The following is an 18,262-nucleotide window of genomic DNA, read 5'->3' as shown; positions in this document are numbered from 1 at the left end:
ATGCAGGAGACCTGGGTTTGATTCTTGGGTTGGAAAGATCCCCTGGAGGAGGGCATGGCAACCCACTCCAGTATTCTTGCCTGGAGAACCTCCATTGATAGAAGAGCCTGGCGGGCTACAGTCCATGGGGTCACAAAGAGTTAGACACGGCTGAGTGACTAAGCACAGCACACATGGTTGAAAAGGTGCTGCAGTGGGATAACCCTTTAGTTTTCAGATGCAAATAACTAAAAAATCCAACTTAAAATGACCTAAACAATTAGAAAATCTATTGAATCATTATACATGAAGTTAGCTGATGAAAAGGGCTTCAGTATTTCTATTCCAGTGATTCCTAGGAGGGTCACCTCTGGGCTTTTTTTCTCCCCGCTGTTTTCAACTGCAGCATTGGCATCATCTAGTGCTGGCTACCCTTGTGGTCACGGGATGTTTGCCAGTAGCAGTTGGGACTGTGTGCATCTTCATCTACATGCAGTGCAGGAATCGGGGAGGATTTCAGGGGCCCTCTCTTACATGCAAAAGCTTTCCCAGAATTTGCCACCAGATGCTTGGGTCTCACTGATCTGAAGTGGCTTAGACCTGTCCACCCGCAGGCCAGTCACTGGTAAAGGATATGGAATAACTCTTAGGTCAGTTGGGTCTAATGTAGCTGGAAGTGGAATTTGTTTCCTCTGAGACACAGGAGGTATTTATGAGGGCAGAATGGGTCATTTTTAGAATATGTTTAGATAAGGAAAAAAACGTGGGCAACCAACAATATGTGTACTACATTAATCTTTTGAGCTTTTTATAACATACAGATACATAGGCCTCATCTTTGTAGAGCAGTACTTTGGGAGTTTGGCATAGGTATCTAAAAGATTTGTGGGTTTTTTTTTGATGCGTCATTAGGATCGAGAACACCTGGATTACATAATAGTAATTTGGACTTAGTTTTGTGATTTGTCCAAAGCAACTGTTTAATCTGATTGTGGTCCTGATCATGGTTTTCTTGGTACCCAGTAAAAGTCATGCCTGCCCTTTTTTTTCAGTTTTTGAATACTCAAATCTGTTTTAATTTATACTTATGGCTAAACTTTAAGTTTTCCCCATGAGATGTTTTCTGCGTATCCCCTTTTTAAAGAAAGTTTCTTTAAAAAAAAGAAAAACAAAACTAAAAAGAACGAATATATGAGAGATCTCAATAATGTTGTCATCACTGAAGACAATGAGCGTTTGTATGTGGATCTATGCCATTCTTTGTTTTGCACCTAGTAATTATATTGCAATCTCATTGAAGAGAGACCACATGTATTTACTGAACACAAATGTGCTGATACAAAGCAATCTGATTACATCGATTTAGTGCATTTCAAATATGGAGAAAATTTTCTCTAATAAAAATTATACATTCACTCATACCCTGTATTTGGAATGGATTAATTTCAGCTTTAAAAAGTGAAAGTTAGTCACTCAGTTGTGTCCGACTCTGTGATCCCATGGGCTATATAGTCTGTCAGGTTCCTCTGTCCGTGGAGTTCTCCGGGCAAGACTACTGGAGTAGCCATTCCCTTTTTCAGGGAATCTTCCAGACCCAGGGATTGAACCCAGGTCTCCTGCATTGGAGGCCAATTCTTTACTGTCTGAGCCACCAGGGAAGCCTATAAACAGTAAATTATATGGCAGCCCACTCCAGTACTCTTGCCTGGAAAATCCCACGGACAGAGCAGCCTGGTGGGCTGCAGTCCATGGGGTCGCTAAGAGTCGGACACGACTGAGCCACTTCACTTTCACTTCACTTTCATGCATTGGAGAAGGAAATGGCAACCGACTCCAGTGTTCTTGCCTGGAGAATCCCAGGGACAGAGGAACCTAGTGGGCTGCCATCTATGGGGTCGCACATAGTCGGACACGACTGAAGCGACTTAGCAGCAGCAGCAGCAGCATGACAAATAGGAAAAATACAAAGAAAATTATTCTAAACTTCCTAGGCATCTTTGGGAAGAAAGATGGAAGTTACTCAGGTCAACAGAGTTAGTGTGTCAGAAAAGAAATTGTTTTATAGCTAATTACCAGATTTTGATCTTTGGTTATTTCTTAGGATAAGCGAAGAACTCTTTTCCCTGAGGAAGGAAAATAAAACGATTTAGTTTGAACAGTATTTATGTCCACTCTTTAATAACCATCCCCCCCCCCCCGTTTTTGTTAGCCAATAAGAGAATCAGAACAAAATACCTATGTCCAGAATCATGTAGAAAACTAGGAAGTAAATGTGAGATTACAATTTGCCTAATGAATAATCATTTTAATTCACTTTACTTGGAAAGTAAACTGGATGACCTTAGGCAAATTATATAATCCTTTAAGAAGCTTTCCTCATCTTTAAAGTAAAACTTGAACTTTATAGGGTTGCTACAAAAATAAAGGGGATAGCTCAAGGGCAGGCACATAGTTGATGGCTGGTGCTGGCTCCCATTTAATTATATTCCTTTGCTTAGAGAATTGAGGTGGTTCCTATTGTAGCATTAAATTGTAATATCTAGAGATGAATCCTTTAGGATGCTTTAAAATTATTTTCCTGGTCATAATTTTTAATGTGTCTTTTATTTTAAATGCAAAGTATTTTAATCTTTCTTGCCTACCTGGTTGAGACCAAATGAGATGTTTTTAATATGTAAACTATTACACGGTATATTACAACTTCTCAGGAATTCCAAATCTCAGAATTTTGTTGCTGAAAGGGATCTTAGAAATCATCTAGTCGATGCAGATTGCTTAAATCATTTTCTGGCTCACACAGCTGGGTGATAGAAACTGAAATTATAGTTGTGGTGACCAGATTAGTAATTCTCCATTCTTTCTCCCTTAGGTGCAGCTCATCTCAAATACTTAGGAATACATTATATAGTTATTCTTTGGTTACAGTTCAAGGGGCACATAGGAATTTTTTCCTCTGCTAGCAAAACTTCTCACTGCATTGCTTGCTACCTAGACAAGGAATACAAAGAAAGACTAAGTATGCAGTCAAAGAAATACTGTGCAGTCAAAGAATGACACTGTATGTATGTACTGGCAAGGTATTTTCCCAAGGTAATTAAATGAGAAAAAAAGTTGGAAGTGATGGGTACAGTATGCTAGCATTTGTATAAAAGAAACGTGCTGTAAGTAAACACTGTGTATATTTAGTTGCTAAATCAAGTCCAACTCTTTTTCAACCCCATGGACTGTAACAGCCAGGCTCCTCTGTTCATGGGATTTCCCAAGCAAGAATACTGGAGTTGGGTTGCTATTTCCTTCTCTGAGGGGGCGGAGGGGGAGGGTGGAACCTGTGTCTCTTGCACTAGCAGACAGGTTCTTTACCGCTGAGCCACCTGGGAGGCCCCAAGTCTGCAAGGATACATAGGAAACTAGTGCTCACCTCTGAGGTTATACAAGCAGATGGGCAGACTGGAATTCGCAGTTACCTATTATCTGATTTTTTTGTTGTTGCCCTGGTGTATATTACTATTTCAAAATAAAATTTAAAAATGCCCCCGGTGAAGATTGTAATTATCATCTTTTCACAAACAATAGTATTTGTCTTGGCACATAATTACATCTGAATTCTAATTATTCAGTAACTTCAAACTTGTCACTGATGAAATATCAGAACAAGGGAAACTATAGGTCAACACGGCTTTTTCCCTATCTTTCCTTCCTTCTGAACCGCAGCTATGTGAACATTTGAAAAGAACCTTAGTAATGAGGCTTTCCTCACCGATCTAAATTTACCAACAGACATCAAGGTTGAATCTATCTATAAGCTGACCACCCCCCAAAATGCAGAAAGCAGGGATTCACGTCTAGATGGAGTTGGAACTGTGCTGTTCTAACTCCTGCCCCGTGCTGAAAAACAGATAGTCAGGAGGAGCTAACACAGATTGGCACTCATACATGTCTCTACCGGGGTTACCTAAGTCTTTTTTGACACATACAGGCCACGGTTATTTGGGTGTCTTAAATACACCGAAGTTATATTTTATTTTTTCAAGTTCCATTAAATGGAATACTAAAATGGCATCCTAAGTGACTCTGGCTGTCTGTACCACTAAGAGATCCTTGGCCTCTATGCTTTTATAAAGAGCAACCTGGATTCACAGAGGTCTTATCCTCTAAAGTAGGTTTCTCTTAAAAGCCCTTAAATGATGTGTAACAGAATAATAGCTCTTTTAAGAATAGTATCTTTTGTTTCATACATTACTCTTCAATCTTAATATGTTATACATTTCCATACTCACATGCTGGGACTGTTTTGTCTACACTGTATCCTGTGCCTAAACCTTCTTTACCCTCGATGGGGCTTAGATATTGCACGAATGAAATGAAAAACAGATCACACCTTATTTTAACCAGGTCCCTTGATGACAACTAAAGAAATACAGACCTTGGGTGATTAGCTCAAAAAAGGAAGTACTTATTTTTGAGAGATTTTGTTCTCTAGGAAATCCAACAGAAGGAAATAATGCTAATTTTTGTAGAGCAATTTAAAGGAAAGATGTATTTATATAGGAAAGGTTTCAAAGTTGCTTGTACGAAAACTTAGGGACATTAATGAAAACATTAACAAATCCAAACTGGCAAAGTGGAGAGAAATAGCTGCTTTCTAAGTAACAATCTAAAGTTTTAAACAAATCTAGTTAACATACAGCACACATCCAAATACACTTCTGTGGATTAAATTTAATACAATTGTACATTCATGCTGTGGTGGTAACAACTTTAACATTATTTGACTACTTTTCTCAATTGACTCATGACACAAACACAAAAGCACAATCCAAAAGGAAACACTAACATTTGTAACAGTTTTAAACAAATGTGGAAAAAGAACAAATTTTTAAGTATTAAAATATTTGAGTATAGATCAACTTGAATATATTTTCATTCAAGAAAATAATTCTACCTTTCAACACTGTCTCATTTTGATGCAATGGCAATTCCAGGTGTCCCAGAGAGTAATTCTTAATATCCATTCAACATATAATAATTATAGTTAAGATGAGATAGCTACAAGGACCAGATCTTTAAATACCTCAGATTTTTAAATGAATCCTTCCTTCTGCTGAAAGTCATACTTTTCCATTTTAGTTAATTCGTAAAAAGAAATGCCTTTCCTTCCTCCTGCATTAAAATACTTAGTAACTTAGCTATTTACATTAGATATACATAAATTTAACCAAGGATTATTAAAACATATTGAAAGGAGCTATCCAATCAATAATGGTGTTTTAAGACAAGGTAATAAATAAAATGCTAGAATCAGACTGACTTGTTTCCTTGCTGGGAATTTTTGGTCTCAAAAGAAACAGCAGGTATTTAAAAGAAACCAAAGCAACATAAAACTATTGTACTTTATCCGTTTAGAAAACCATTGAAAGATACTATTCTGCAATTCATAGAATTAGGGGATATTAATTTTAAGTATCTGTTAAGTAAAAATCCTTTCTTATAAGTCTGAATATTTGGAATGTACTTACCAAGTTATTAAAATATAATTCTGGGAAGAAACCAAGAAATTAACATTTTAATTATTGTTTTATATATTGAGACCCTCTGGTTTATTAAGATATTAAGCTTCAGTCTGTTTTTTCAATCTGAAAACAGCATGTTACTTCCCTGCTTAATTATTTCACAACCCATAAAAGCTAATTATTAATAAACAATTTTTAAAAGACCATTAACTTTTTATTGTAATCACACAGCTATGTTTCAATGTTGGTTGACATTTATTAGATCTTGGTTTCTCAAAATATATTTATCTAGGTCAAGAAAAATGGGCAGAAGGAAACCTCACCCAATTTATGTAGCAGTGTTAAGCAAATTCAGTTTTTCAGCCAAAATAAAATCATTTGTATCTTCAAACTTTCCCTTTTAACTTTTCTTTTAGCAATATAATTTTGCATTTTGGCCAAGGAGAACTGCTTTCTTTTGGCAGACAAAATCATGCTGCAGGAGAAACAGTGACTTCAATCTATAGAATCTGTCTCCTTTTTAATAGAGCTGTACCAAAGTAGAGGATTACATTTTACCTAAGCTGATCTCTTTCAAAAGACTGATAGGATGAAATGATTTTAAATCTGTATTTTTACCCAATATACACAATTATGTTCAATCTGAAACAATTTTCTAAAAGAACTGTTGCCAAATTTTAAGAAACTCCAAAATGTCTTATCCAAAAGCTGTCAATTAAAAAGTAAGCCACAGTGCTTAAGTGTAATATTTTTAAAACCAACTCTTTACTACTGCACATTCTTGGATATGTGGAAACAAATACATTTTGACTCTTAAGAAAAAACAATTGATGGCACATTGAAGAATAACTTCATGAGTTTATAAACATAAGAGGCAGGGTACAGTTATTGCAAAATGATGGAAAACATCAGTGTGCCTTCACTTTGTTTGAAGAGAGAGTATTTCCACTCAAAAGTTTTGAGTCCGAAAGAGCTATTTACTGTTAAAGTATCACCAAAATTAGTTTCAAACATTACTCAGAAAATAAACTATTTCCAACAATAACAATCTTCACTGCCTTTTATAAGGACTGTATTGTAACTTTTCATTTTTAAGGGTCTTATATCTCCTTGTAGGATTATCACAAATCACCTTTTAAATTTCAAATGAAGTAATTCCAACCCAGTCCCAATTAAATACATTTACAAACAAGGAACATTATTGCACATTACACCCATATTTTAGGAATGTGTGCTTCCTTCCCCCATGCCCAGGAAAAAAAACTGACACTGCATCTATGAATTTACATCCTCATTATCTGAATTCATAACACTTTCTGAAAGTGCTTCTGCTCTTCTACATTAATAATATTATAGTCTAAAATACTTCATGAACCCTGAAGTGATTCTCTATGGAAGGAGCATCGTTTGCAAAATGAATTTGGCTAGTCACCTGCATACCAAAATCTCCAAGTATCTGAACAAATTTCTTGTGCTCCTTTCCAATCCAAGATCTCATTGGATCATGTACTTGGTAAGGTGTTACATGGGTGTGAACAATTATCCCTGTTTGTGCAAATTCTTTCAAGACTTCTGGATAAGTAATCCAAGTGTTGCTTCCTCCAGAATGACCACCATCCAACCAGTACATTGTTTTTATGTTTTTGATAAAAGCATCGATGTTCTTGTCTTTTTTGGCTTCTTTCAATTCAAAAAGCAACTGATTCAAAACAACACAACCTTTACTGAATCCAATCAAAGTAAAAGAAGCACCATTTAATGATGGTGGAAAAAAACTCATAGCAGACTCATCAGATTTTTCACAGGTCCTCTCTTTTTCTCCCTGGCAACCATTGGTAGTATGAGAAGAAGTGGATCGACAATTAGATGCTTTGGAGTCCTTATTCAAATCTTTCACATTCTTCTGTGATAGCAAACTCTTCTGACTTAAGTTAAAAGCATTAACTAATAACATGTAAAGGTGCTTAAAAGCTCCAAAGTCAGTACTGTGTTCTGGAGCACCAAACATATTGCTTTTCACAAAATTGTCATAGCAGCTGAATTTGTGCAAATGCATTCGGGAACACTTTATCACCCAAATATAACTATTGGGGAACCGGTGGGCTAAGATGGTGGCAACATTTTCTAGACTCCAGTTTTCCCACTGATAATTCTCAGGATGACGAGTCATAATTTCATGGTAATTCTGAAAAGTAAAAAAGATAAACATTACACATTTAAATAAATTATTTCCACAAAATTAGTTTCCCATTTTTATTGTGGAGGAAGTTGGTACATTATAATGACCTATGGTTAATGTACTCAAAATGAAAACTATAAATCTATTTATTACTTCCTGGTTGTAAGATTTTAGTATTACAGAGCTACAGTGAACATTACTGTGATTACATCCTTAAAAATAAATTCCTAGATGTGGAAAAACTAGGTTCAAGAATATTCGTAGTTTAAGACTGATTATATAGACTACAATACTGTCTTCCAAAGAAGTATGTATAGTTTTTCTTTTATCTTTGTTAAATTTCATTGGCACAGGATAACTTATTTGAATTTATTAAAAATTTAAATGAATTTTGTTCATATATTTATTAGTTATCTAGATTTCTACTGTGCCTGTTTTGCCTTTTTAAATTTGCATCCTATTTATTTATAAGTACTTGATATATTAATAATGTCCTATACATTCTAGGACATGTATGTAAATTTGGTTTTCCTTTTAACTTTTATTCATAATATCCTTAAAAAAGGGAAATTCACTCAAATTCATTTATTCTATAAAATGTACTGGATACCTCCTGGACAGTCATGGATCAGAACAGATAAAACCCCTGCCCACAGAGAGTGCACATTCTAATATAGAGATACGTAATAAACAACTCTGTAAGTCAACAGAACAGCACCCTCCAACGGAAATACAGTGAGCCACACGTAAAATTTTCTAGTAGCTACATTAAAAAGTAAGACATTAACAGATGAATTTTTTTCTTTTTGGGGGGGCTGTGCCCTCCGGCATGCGGGATCTTAGTTTCTAGCCAGGGATCAAATCCATACTCCCTGCAGTGGAAGCATGGAGTCTTAACCTCTGGACTGCTAGGAAAATCCCAAATTATTTTTAAATAATATATTTTTATCGAGCCCCATACATCCACGTGTAACATATTATTTCCACATGTAACCAACATAAAAAGTACTGAAATTACTACATTTCTTTTTCTAAGTTTCTGAAATCTAGTGTATATTTTACACTTATAACATCTCAATTTGGGTGCTAAATTTTCATCGGAAATACTTGATCTGAATTTAGATTTCATAAGATTTACAGCTGCAAAAGTAGATTCACATACCCAAGTTGCTCAAATACACTTAAAAAAGTTTTCTAGGAACTGAACTGAGTAACAGTTTTTAGATTTAAATTTAAAGTTAAATGCAATTTAAAATATATTTCTTTGATTAGAGTAAATTTCAAATGGACAACAGCTACAAGTAGTTACTAGCTAGACAGCACAAGATATTTTAAGGTGGTTAAGTGCAATGGAATGTAACAAAAGTAGAGGAAAAGGACTGCAGAGTTTTGGAGAGGGTGAAAGATTATTATTTAAAACACAGGGTAGTCTCCACTAAGGCAACAGTTGAGAAGGACCTGAAGGAGCTGAGGGAGTGAGTCATGATTATTTCAAGCATAAGGAACTGCAAAAGGACCTAATGACCTGAAGTGGAACCATGGTTGACATAACTAAGATACAGCAATGAGACCAGTGTTCCACCAGTGAAGTGAAGGTGCAAAAGTGATCACGAGGGTCACAGAGATTGTTGGGGAAGAAGAGAAAGTCGCTCAGTCGTGTCTGACTCTTTGTGACCCAATGGACTATATGGACCATGGGATTCTCCAGGCCAGAATACTGGAGTGGGTAACCTTTCCCTTCTCCAAGGGATCTTCCCAACCCAGGGATCGAACCCAGGTCTCCTGCATTGCAGGCAGATTCTTTACCAGATGAGGCACAAGGGCAGCCCCCAAATACTGGGGTGGGTAGCCTATCCCTTCTCCAGCAGATCTTCCTGACCCATGAATTGAACTGCAGTCTCCTGCATTGCAGGTGGATTCTTTACCAACTAAGCTATCAGGAAAGCCCCTGGTGGGGAAGAGGGGAGGTGCTAATCATGCCTTGTAAGATACCCTGAGGTCTTTAGTCTGATAGGGTGTGAGGTAAATGGCTGATATAATCTGCCTTGCAAGGAATAATCTGACTCCTATGTGCGAAGGGGCAACAGTCTGAAGCAGGGAGAGCAGTGGGTGGCTACTGAAGTATAAGCCCAATTAGAGAATGTGGCTTGAACCAGAGTGGTATTAGAAGTAAAAGGTGGCAAGAACCAGTCAGATTCTGAATATATATTGAAGGCAGAATCACAGTGTCAACTACAAATTGGCACTTGTCATCTGCCTCTATAAGGATTAACTCAGGTGCCACTGCAGCTGCTGACTTTAACACTCCCTGGAAAGAGTTCAGGATGGAAAGCGGAAATGAGACACTCTGTGCTTTGGGAAAAACTGGCAGAATGGATCTTCAGATAGTTAGGTATTTTTAGGAGCTGATTTTATGAGCCCAATTCTTGCATCTCCTCATATCTACAAAAGCACTAAAACCCTTCATGGTGATGACTGATCCTAGTGACTAGCAGAAACCTTCTGCAGAAAATATGTGATTGATTGCATGTACTTCCCTTTCACTAAAACCACATTTATACTGACCTTCCCTCTACCTCTTTGGAGCAGTGCCTCAGAGCTATCTGAAATGCTGTTTCCTGGGCTGTAGTCCTCATTTTGCCCCTAATAAAACTTAACTTGCAACTCATGTGCCTTTTTTCAAGTCAGCAACAGCATTTGCTAATGGACTGGATATGGGGGTATAAAAAAGAGAAAAAGAACTGTAACTTTTCCTTATTTATAATAATCATACACCAAACATTTTTAAATGCACTTCTCTTTTGACCTAGTTATTCTTATTCTAGGAATTTATCTCAGGGCTATACTTGCACATATGCATAAATAAATATGTATAAGGACATTTATTCCTGCTCTAGAAGAATGAGGCAGCTCTATAAGTACTCATATGTTTTGTAATATAAAGGCTAAAAACCCCCTGTACTGATAAGCTATCATTTGTGTTTAAAGAAAAAAAGTTTGCATCAGCATAGACTGTCTCTGGAAGGACATATAAATCAGTAACAATAGTCAGCCCTCCATGTGTGCTAAGTCACTTCAGTCATGTATGGCTGGCTCTTTGTGACCCCATGGACTGTAGTCTGCCAGGTTCCTCTGTCCATGGGATTCTCCAGGCAAGAATTACTGGAGTAGACTGCCATTTCCTTCTCCAGGGGATCTTTCCAACCGAGGGATCAAATCCAAGTCTCTTATATCTCCTGCATTGGCAGGCAGGTTCTTTACCACTAGCGCCACCTGGGAAGTCTTGTGGGATCTTAGTTCCATGACCAGATATAGAACAAAGGCCCCTGGCTGTGAAAGCATACAGTCCTAACCAATGGACCACCAGGGAATTCCCCAACAGTGGTTAGCCACAAGAATGGAAAATCAGAAACTGCCTTCAGTCATTCAAAGGGATGAAAAGGAGACTGACTTTTCAATGTATGATCTTGAATAAACTGAATTTTTAGCAATACGCACATTTTTCTCTTAAAAAATTAAGTCTAATAAAAGTAATACTACAAAAATTTATAAAGTCTATATATAAAAGTATAAGGAAAATAGAAAAACCACCGATCCACAAAACCTTCATTAGAAACAATCACTATTACAATTTTGGTGTCTAGAATTCCAGTGTTCTTTAGTATACATACACATATACAAGAATGTTTATGTTTATTTCTTCCCTCAACAAAATTATACATAGAGTTTTCACTTTAAAATGTTATAGGCACAATTCCTCATCAATAAGTATAGATTTGTATAATTTCTAGACTTCCTGTCAGGAAGATTAATACCAATTTCTACTCCCCTAGAAGTATACAAGAGCTTATTTTCTCATATCCTTACCTACACTGGCTATTAGCATTAATTTTTTTAAAAAAATCTCTGCTACTAAGATAAAATGATGTCTGTCTTTTGATTTAATTTGCATATTTTCATTCCTAATTAGGTTGAATATTTTTCTATGCTTGCTGGCAATTTTCATTTTTTTGTTAATTCTCTGTTCATATTCTTTAGTAACTTTCCCAACAGGATGCTCAAGTTCTTCTTAACAGTTTGTATCTCATTAATATTAAGCTTGTCATATATGTTAAAAAAATATCTATTCCCAGAAGGCTATCATTTTTTATGGATTCTGCTACTGCCTTCTGCACATCCAGATTTGTGAGATATAAAATTATCATAGGAGCTTAGATCTGAAAGGGCTCATCTAAATCCTGTTTTTTGGATAAATACTTATTTTATTTCAGTGAGAAAGCAAATTTGGGCCCTTTCCCTTGTCCCTACCTATAAGAAATCTACCCTCTTTTTCTATACAGAACCCTATCTTGCAAATAATTAAACAATCTGCAATTCAGGCACCAATGTAAAGAAGAGAGGGATGGACATGAAAGGAAATATCCCTCGGGGAGGAGTGTAGGTGGGCATGCACGTACACACATGGGTATCATCAGAAAGGGAAGCAACATGTTTCCAATACAAACTAAAAACTTTGCCTATTAAACTTTGATTTCCATTTCTTCATATATTCATCAACTGACATTTGGGGGGCACTAAGCACAGTTCTGGGAATGCAAAGATAAGAAAGGCATAGTCCCTCAAGAACAAAGTCCAGTGGGAGAGACAGATAAACAATTACAAGGTAATATGGTTATTGCTGTAAAACAGGGATATCTGTGGGAGGACATAGAGGAAGGGAGACTCTAACCCATGTTCTGGGAAATTAGGGAAAGCTCCATAAATATCTGAGTTTAGTTTTGCAGTATTAGTTAGAAATTCCAGAATTATGAAGTGGAATTCCTATTATGTCTGAAGTAGGAGGAATATTAGTCAAGTCTTCATAAAGATAGCCAAATATTAGTTGGGAAGAACAGAGCCAACACTGAATTATTCTATGGGTTCATAATTAGATATAAATGTCAAATACAAAAGAAAGCACAAATACCTAAACTCTTTTTACAGCTAAGGAAAATGAGGCCCTACCAACCACACAGCTGTTTTTATTACATATAGTTGTTTAGTAAATGAGCTAAAATGAACAAGATTCTATGACTTTGTTTAGTCTCTACCACACAGGAGATGGTAAACCTAAAAACTTCGTGTTTTCTTTGATTACCCCACATTACATGATCAGAGGAGGAAAATGCTCATACTTCGTAACTGTGTGTATTAAAATGTAAAAATAAAATTGTTACTCTTGTGTCTAAGAAGCCCAGAAGAACAATGGATAAGCACTTCTAAAAAGAGAGACCAGACAGCCCCTAAGGACTTGCTAACAGGTTGTCAAAACCAGTTCTGCAACCCAGGCTACTACTCAAGGCCAGTCTACAGAAGAGGTGGAAGAATGCAGGAAGATTCTTCTGAGAGAGCTTTCATCCCAGTTGGGAATAGAATGCACTTACTCTCCTTGTAGGGGTTAAAGGGTAGGCGGCTTGATTCTCTTCATCCCCAGTGAGGCGGGTGGCCAGAGAATCTCCTGGAGGAGAGACTACCCGGTGCTTACTCCAAAGAATGATGCTGGCTGACCTGCAAAAATGTAAAGGCCCACCCCATACTGGTACTGAAGTACTGGTTCCAAAGATTTTCAGGAAAACTTGACATGTATCTCCATGATAAAGACTTAATTAGGTGGACCACTCTTATACCAGTGTGAGGAAAGCTATATAAGCTACAAGCTGTACTTACATAAAAAGATGGGTCAAGGGGTTATCTTCACTGAGCATAAAGCGGACATCCCGTGTTCAAGCAAGCTAGAAGGACCATTAACAGGAACCAGCCTGAGAAGGCTGCTTGACAAGCACATGAAACCCCAGGGTTTCTCATCAATCAGATGAGAAATAGTAGAATGCATGCGTATGTGTGTCTGCCCATGGTTCCTGGCACAGAGCTCCTAAAACCCTTGAAACTTCATGCGTGACAGAGGATGGTCACCAGAAAGACCAAGACATGATTAGAAGTTTGAAACTTTCAGCTCCACTTTCCATTCTCCCAAGAGGGGCTGGAAATAAAGTTAATGACTGGTCATACATATGCAGTGAAGCCTCCATAAAAATCTCCAAAGTACAGGTTCGGGAAGCTTCCAGGCTGGTGACACGTGAAGGTGTGGGAGAGCGGTGCACTCAGAGAGAGCACGGAAGCTCTGCACCTCTTCTCACGTACCTTTCCCTATGCATCTCTTGCACCTGAATGTTCACCTGTATCCTTTATCATATCCTTCTAGAATAAATAGGTAAACAGTGTAAATTGTTTTCCAAAGTTCTGTGAGCCATTCTAGCAACTAATTGAACCCAAGGAGGGGACTGTTTAAACCCCAATCTGTAGCTGGTCAGTCATGAGCTCAGGTGACAACCTGAGACTTGTGACTGGCATATGAAGTAGGGAGGGGAACAGACCTGTGGGACTGAAGCCTTGAGATGTGGAATCTGACATTAACTGCAGGTAGATAGTGGAGACTGGATAACTCTAGAATTGAACTGAATTATAGGATACCTAACTGGTGGTGTAGAGAATTGTTTGGTGTGGGGGGTCTATTGTTAGAAATGTCCTGAGTGTGGTAACAGTGTAAGAAGTAAAGGAGAGTCACACAGGAGAAGTGAGTCTTTTCCCACTCACCAAGACATACACTTAGGACATGCTCATCTATATATCCTACTGTTTAGGAAAGCACAAGTTTTTAAAAGCTAACATTGGAAATGACCCAAATGTTTATGAACTACTGAATGGGTAACTATATCATATACCCACACACAGAAAACTACTTGGCATTAAAAAGAAATAATCTCCTGATAGAGACCACAGAGAATGAACTTCAGAAGCATTAGACTAAGTGAAAGAGGCCAGACTACTAAGTGAAAGAAGCCAGAAAGACAAGACTACATACTACATGATTCCTAACTAATGAAGATCTAGAAAGGCAAAACTATAGTGAAAGAAAGCAGATCAGTGATTGCCTGTGGCTGAGAAAACTGATTGGAGTAGGGCACAGGGGTCTCTCTCTTTAGGGGTAATGGAGATGTTGGGTTATATGTTTGTTTTGATGGTTACATAATTGTACTTGTCAAAATTCATCAAATTGTAAACTTAAAAAAAGAGGTAGTACAATTCTATATCCTGAGGATTTAAAAAGCAAGAAACACAAGAAAATTGGAAAATACCTACTTAAAAAAATTCTGATCCCCCTCCAAAATCATAAGAAACACATCAAGAAGTACCTAAAGAAAAGTTAATTACTGTGGCCTCAACTTTCCTGTAATTCAAATGATAAAAGGACAAGTGTGGCATAAAAAAGGATATACAATAAAAGATGACTACAAGAACATCAAAAAGGTAATGGTAATTAGGATTTAAAATTACACTGTCAACCAGATCCAATTAACACCAAATTATGAATCTTGTGTTAAGATAAGGCAAAATTTCTAAAGGTATCCTACAAAGTTCTGTTGGCCCTAATCCATTCAATATTTATCCAAATTAAAAATAAAGACATAGAAAGAATGCTTACTTAATCTATATATGATATAAATGGAAATAAGAGTTCTGAAAGGATCCATACACTAAAAAGATGAGCTGTATGAACAGGGTAAATTTCATAAGGATAAACATTAGACTTAAAAGAATCAAGTGCACAGATAAGGAAATCTGAACCTAAAAGCACTTCATATAATAACAACCAAGTAGCACTTAAGGCATTGCTCAAAGGAACTTATATACATTTATTCATTCAGGAAGCTATCTACTGAACACCTACTTCATGACACTCTCTAAGCATCACAGATGTAACAGTAAAGAAAACATACATGAAGCTTTCATCATACTAGTGGAAGACGAAAAACAAGATGAATAACTAATATAGTAAATGAAATGGATAAAAACAAAAAAGAGAAAGTTCACAGAGATCCTGTGCACATGTATGATTATTAAATAGGAGGGTCAGAAAAGGCCTCACTGTGAAGGCAGCTTTTGAGCAACTGAAAGGGGAAGTAATGAATCCTTCCAGACATCTGCAGAAAGAGTGTTCCAGGCAGTATGGGCAAAGCATTTGGGGTCAAGTGTGCCTAACATGAGCAATAAGGTCAGTGTGGCTGAGCCTTCTGGGGAGACAGTCAAAAAAGCCAAGGGATGGGAATCCCCTGGCAGTTCAGTGGTTAGGACTTCACGTTTCCACTGCAGGGGACCCACAGGTTGGAGCTCTGGTCAAGGAACTTAGATCTTGCATGCCTAAGTGAGGCGCCTAAAAAAACAGAAGCTACAGGGTGGGAAAGGTAAATATAGTGAAGTACCTTGCAGGCCATCAAGAGGACTCTGGTTTTTACTCTAAGTGTCATGGGAAGCTGTGGAGAGTTTTCAGTAGAGGTGTGGTATGATTTGACTTAAGATTTCTAAATAATTATTGTCACTTCTAGATACATTTAGAAGGTAAAGACACTTTATATGCTGATGTATCGAGTGGACAAAAGGATAACTATATGTGGCTATTATTAAATTTAGAATTAAAAAGTCCAGTTTTTGAATTGCAGTAGCTGCATTTCAAGTCCTCAGTAGCCCCTAAGGTTTTTGCATGCTGTCATGGTGCAAATACAGAGCATTTCCATGGAACATTCCCACCATCACAGAAAGTTCTCTTGGGTAGTGCTAGTATACACAGGTAAAGTTAAAATAAAGTTGAATGTGTTTATTAAACCGTGCAACAATTAGTTTATTGTTTTTGAAATTAATGCTTTAAAACATATGCTAACAAACTATTCCCGGAGTCAGATAATGATGAAGGTGTATGTAGTTTTTTCTCTTGCCCTCCAAATAACTGACTGGTCTAGTTGGCTGCTAATCAAAACTATGAAAAAAATCGAGTATTTCAGTTTAAGAGAAGGAACTTAATTTACTCAGTTGATGCCCTTTTGCTCAGTTTGGCAAATCAGCATGGCACTGCTGACAGTGACTTCCAGAGTTTTGTGGGCCAGCTGCAGCGTGCATCTATAATAATGACGATGATAATAATGGTAACTAACCTTCACTGCATGCCCACTAAATGTTTTTAAAGAGTGCCAATCAGAATACAGCACATATCTTCAGATGAAGTCTATAAAGTGCTAAATATAGTCAGTCTAATACCTCCTTTCATTTTGACCTCATCCATTTCTTTACATAGCCTGAGATTCCATTAGGTTTTTGGACAGTGATATACTGTTGATTTATGCAGAGTATGAAGTCCTCCAAAAACGCAGGTATCTTAGGGAAGAAATAGAGAATAATGCATCAAAAGCTCTGAGGCCAGATCGCCTAGGTTTAATCCCTGATTCTGCACATTTTAGCTATGAAATATCTGGCCAGTTGTTAAATCTGTATTGCAGCCAGCTCAACTACAAAATGGGAATAATGCTGTATAATATCAATGAGGATTAAATATGTGAATACCCAATGAGTTACACTCCTTTCTTATCTTTCTGATAAATTTAATGACTGGGGAATACTGTAGCACTCAGTTCTTAGACCTTTCCTGACTACCTTTACTCCCTTTGTGATCTCTTTCTTGGTCTCTTGGCTTCACATACTACCTATATTCTGACAACCTTCAACATTTGGGTTCTAGCCTAGACTTATTCCTGCAACTTTATACTTGCTAGTTACACATATGCATTTCCTTTTGAACATTTAATAGATACCGCAAATCTAAAATCTCTGGATCTTTGCCACTAAACTTGCTCTTCCTGTAGTCTTCATCATCTTGTCTCTCAACTAATGGAAGCTCTTCCTGCTGAGTTGTTCAAATTAGAAATCTTGAAGTGCATATAGTCAGTTACATATAATGGCTACCCACTCAAGACAAAGCAGTTCTAGATAAAGATCTAGATTAAGACACAACCTATCCATGAATATTTACCTGCAGCCGCAAAATTAATAATAAAAACAGAATCGCACACAAAAACAAAAGCACAGAATTCAGGTGAGCATGAAAGTATTGCCATGCTTAGCAATTACTGTCCCTTTTCTGCCACCCACTCTCCCTTTCTTAGTGTTACTAAGAGTGTCACACCATAGTACTAGTTTTTCTGTTTGCTTTTTAAGAACTGCCAGCGTTTTTTGAACACTACATACTAATTTAAAAGCCATTTCTCTGTCTCCTGCTCCCCCAACACCCTTCTGAGAAACGAGGTTTTAGAATAAATACACTGTCTCATATCTATGTCTTGAATACCACTCCCTCGAAACCTGGACTGACAGCTGGCTCTTCTGAGGTCGCGGCCCTCCAAGGACACCTACCCTCTAGGGCTCTTTGAGGAGGGGGTCGGGGCGTGGAAGAGGCGGTTTTGGATTGCGCGGAGCCAGATCGCGAAGCATATGTGTGGGTGTGTTCAGGCGAGGCAAGGAACCGGGCACCAGGTAGGAGAGAAGAATCTAGAGAATTCGCATATGCACAAATGGAAGGAACAGGTGCCCAGGCAGGCCGCGGGTTACCTGCACATCCCCGGGGAAGTAGAGAACGTGATGCTGGGGCGGCGGTTGCACCTCCTCCTTCGCCGGGTCCTCAGAGAGGTCCCGCCGTCCTGGTCCCTCCCCGGCCGGCGCCGCCGCCAGC

The 18,262-nt window shown here is 37.6% G+C and overlaps 1 protein-coding gene across 1 annotated transcript in view; it reads right to left on the bottom strand.

Annotated features, from left to right (window-relative positions):
- Window positions 1-3,291: 3,291 nt before the first annotated feature.
- Window positions 3,292-18,262, bottom strand: part of LOC105003631 (chromosome unknown open reading frame, human C2orf69) — a 15,489-nt gene continuing 518 nt past the window's right edge. The window contains exons 2-3 of the mRNA XM_010860930.1: window positions 18,142-18,248; window positions 3,292-7,674 (exon numbers count right to left, since the gene is read on the bottom strand). Coding sequence (XP_010859232.1) covers window positions 6,847-7,674; window positions 18,142-18,248 — 935 coding nt within the window. The 3' untranslated portion in view covers window positions 3,292-6,846. The remainder of the gene's footprint in view (window positions 7,675-18,141; window positions 18,249-18,262) is intronic.

Source organism: Bison bison, unplaced genomic scaffold, assembly GCF_000754665.1.
Source record: "Bison bison bison isolate TAMUID 2011002044 unplaced genomic scaffold, Bison_UMD1.0 scf7180017864471, whole genome shotgun sequence".
NCBI lineage: Eukaryota > Metazoa > Chordata > Mammalia > Artiodactyla > Bovidae > Bison > Bison bison.
Note: the sequence above shows the minus strand (reverse complement) of the source record. Positions and strands in the feature narration are given on the sequence as shown.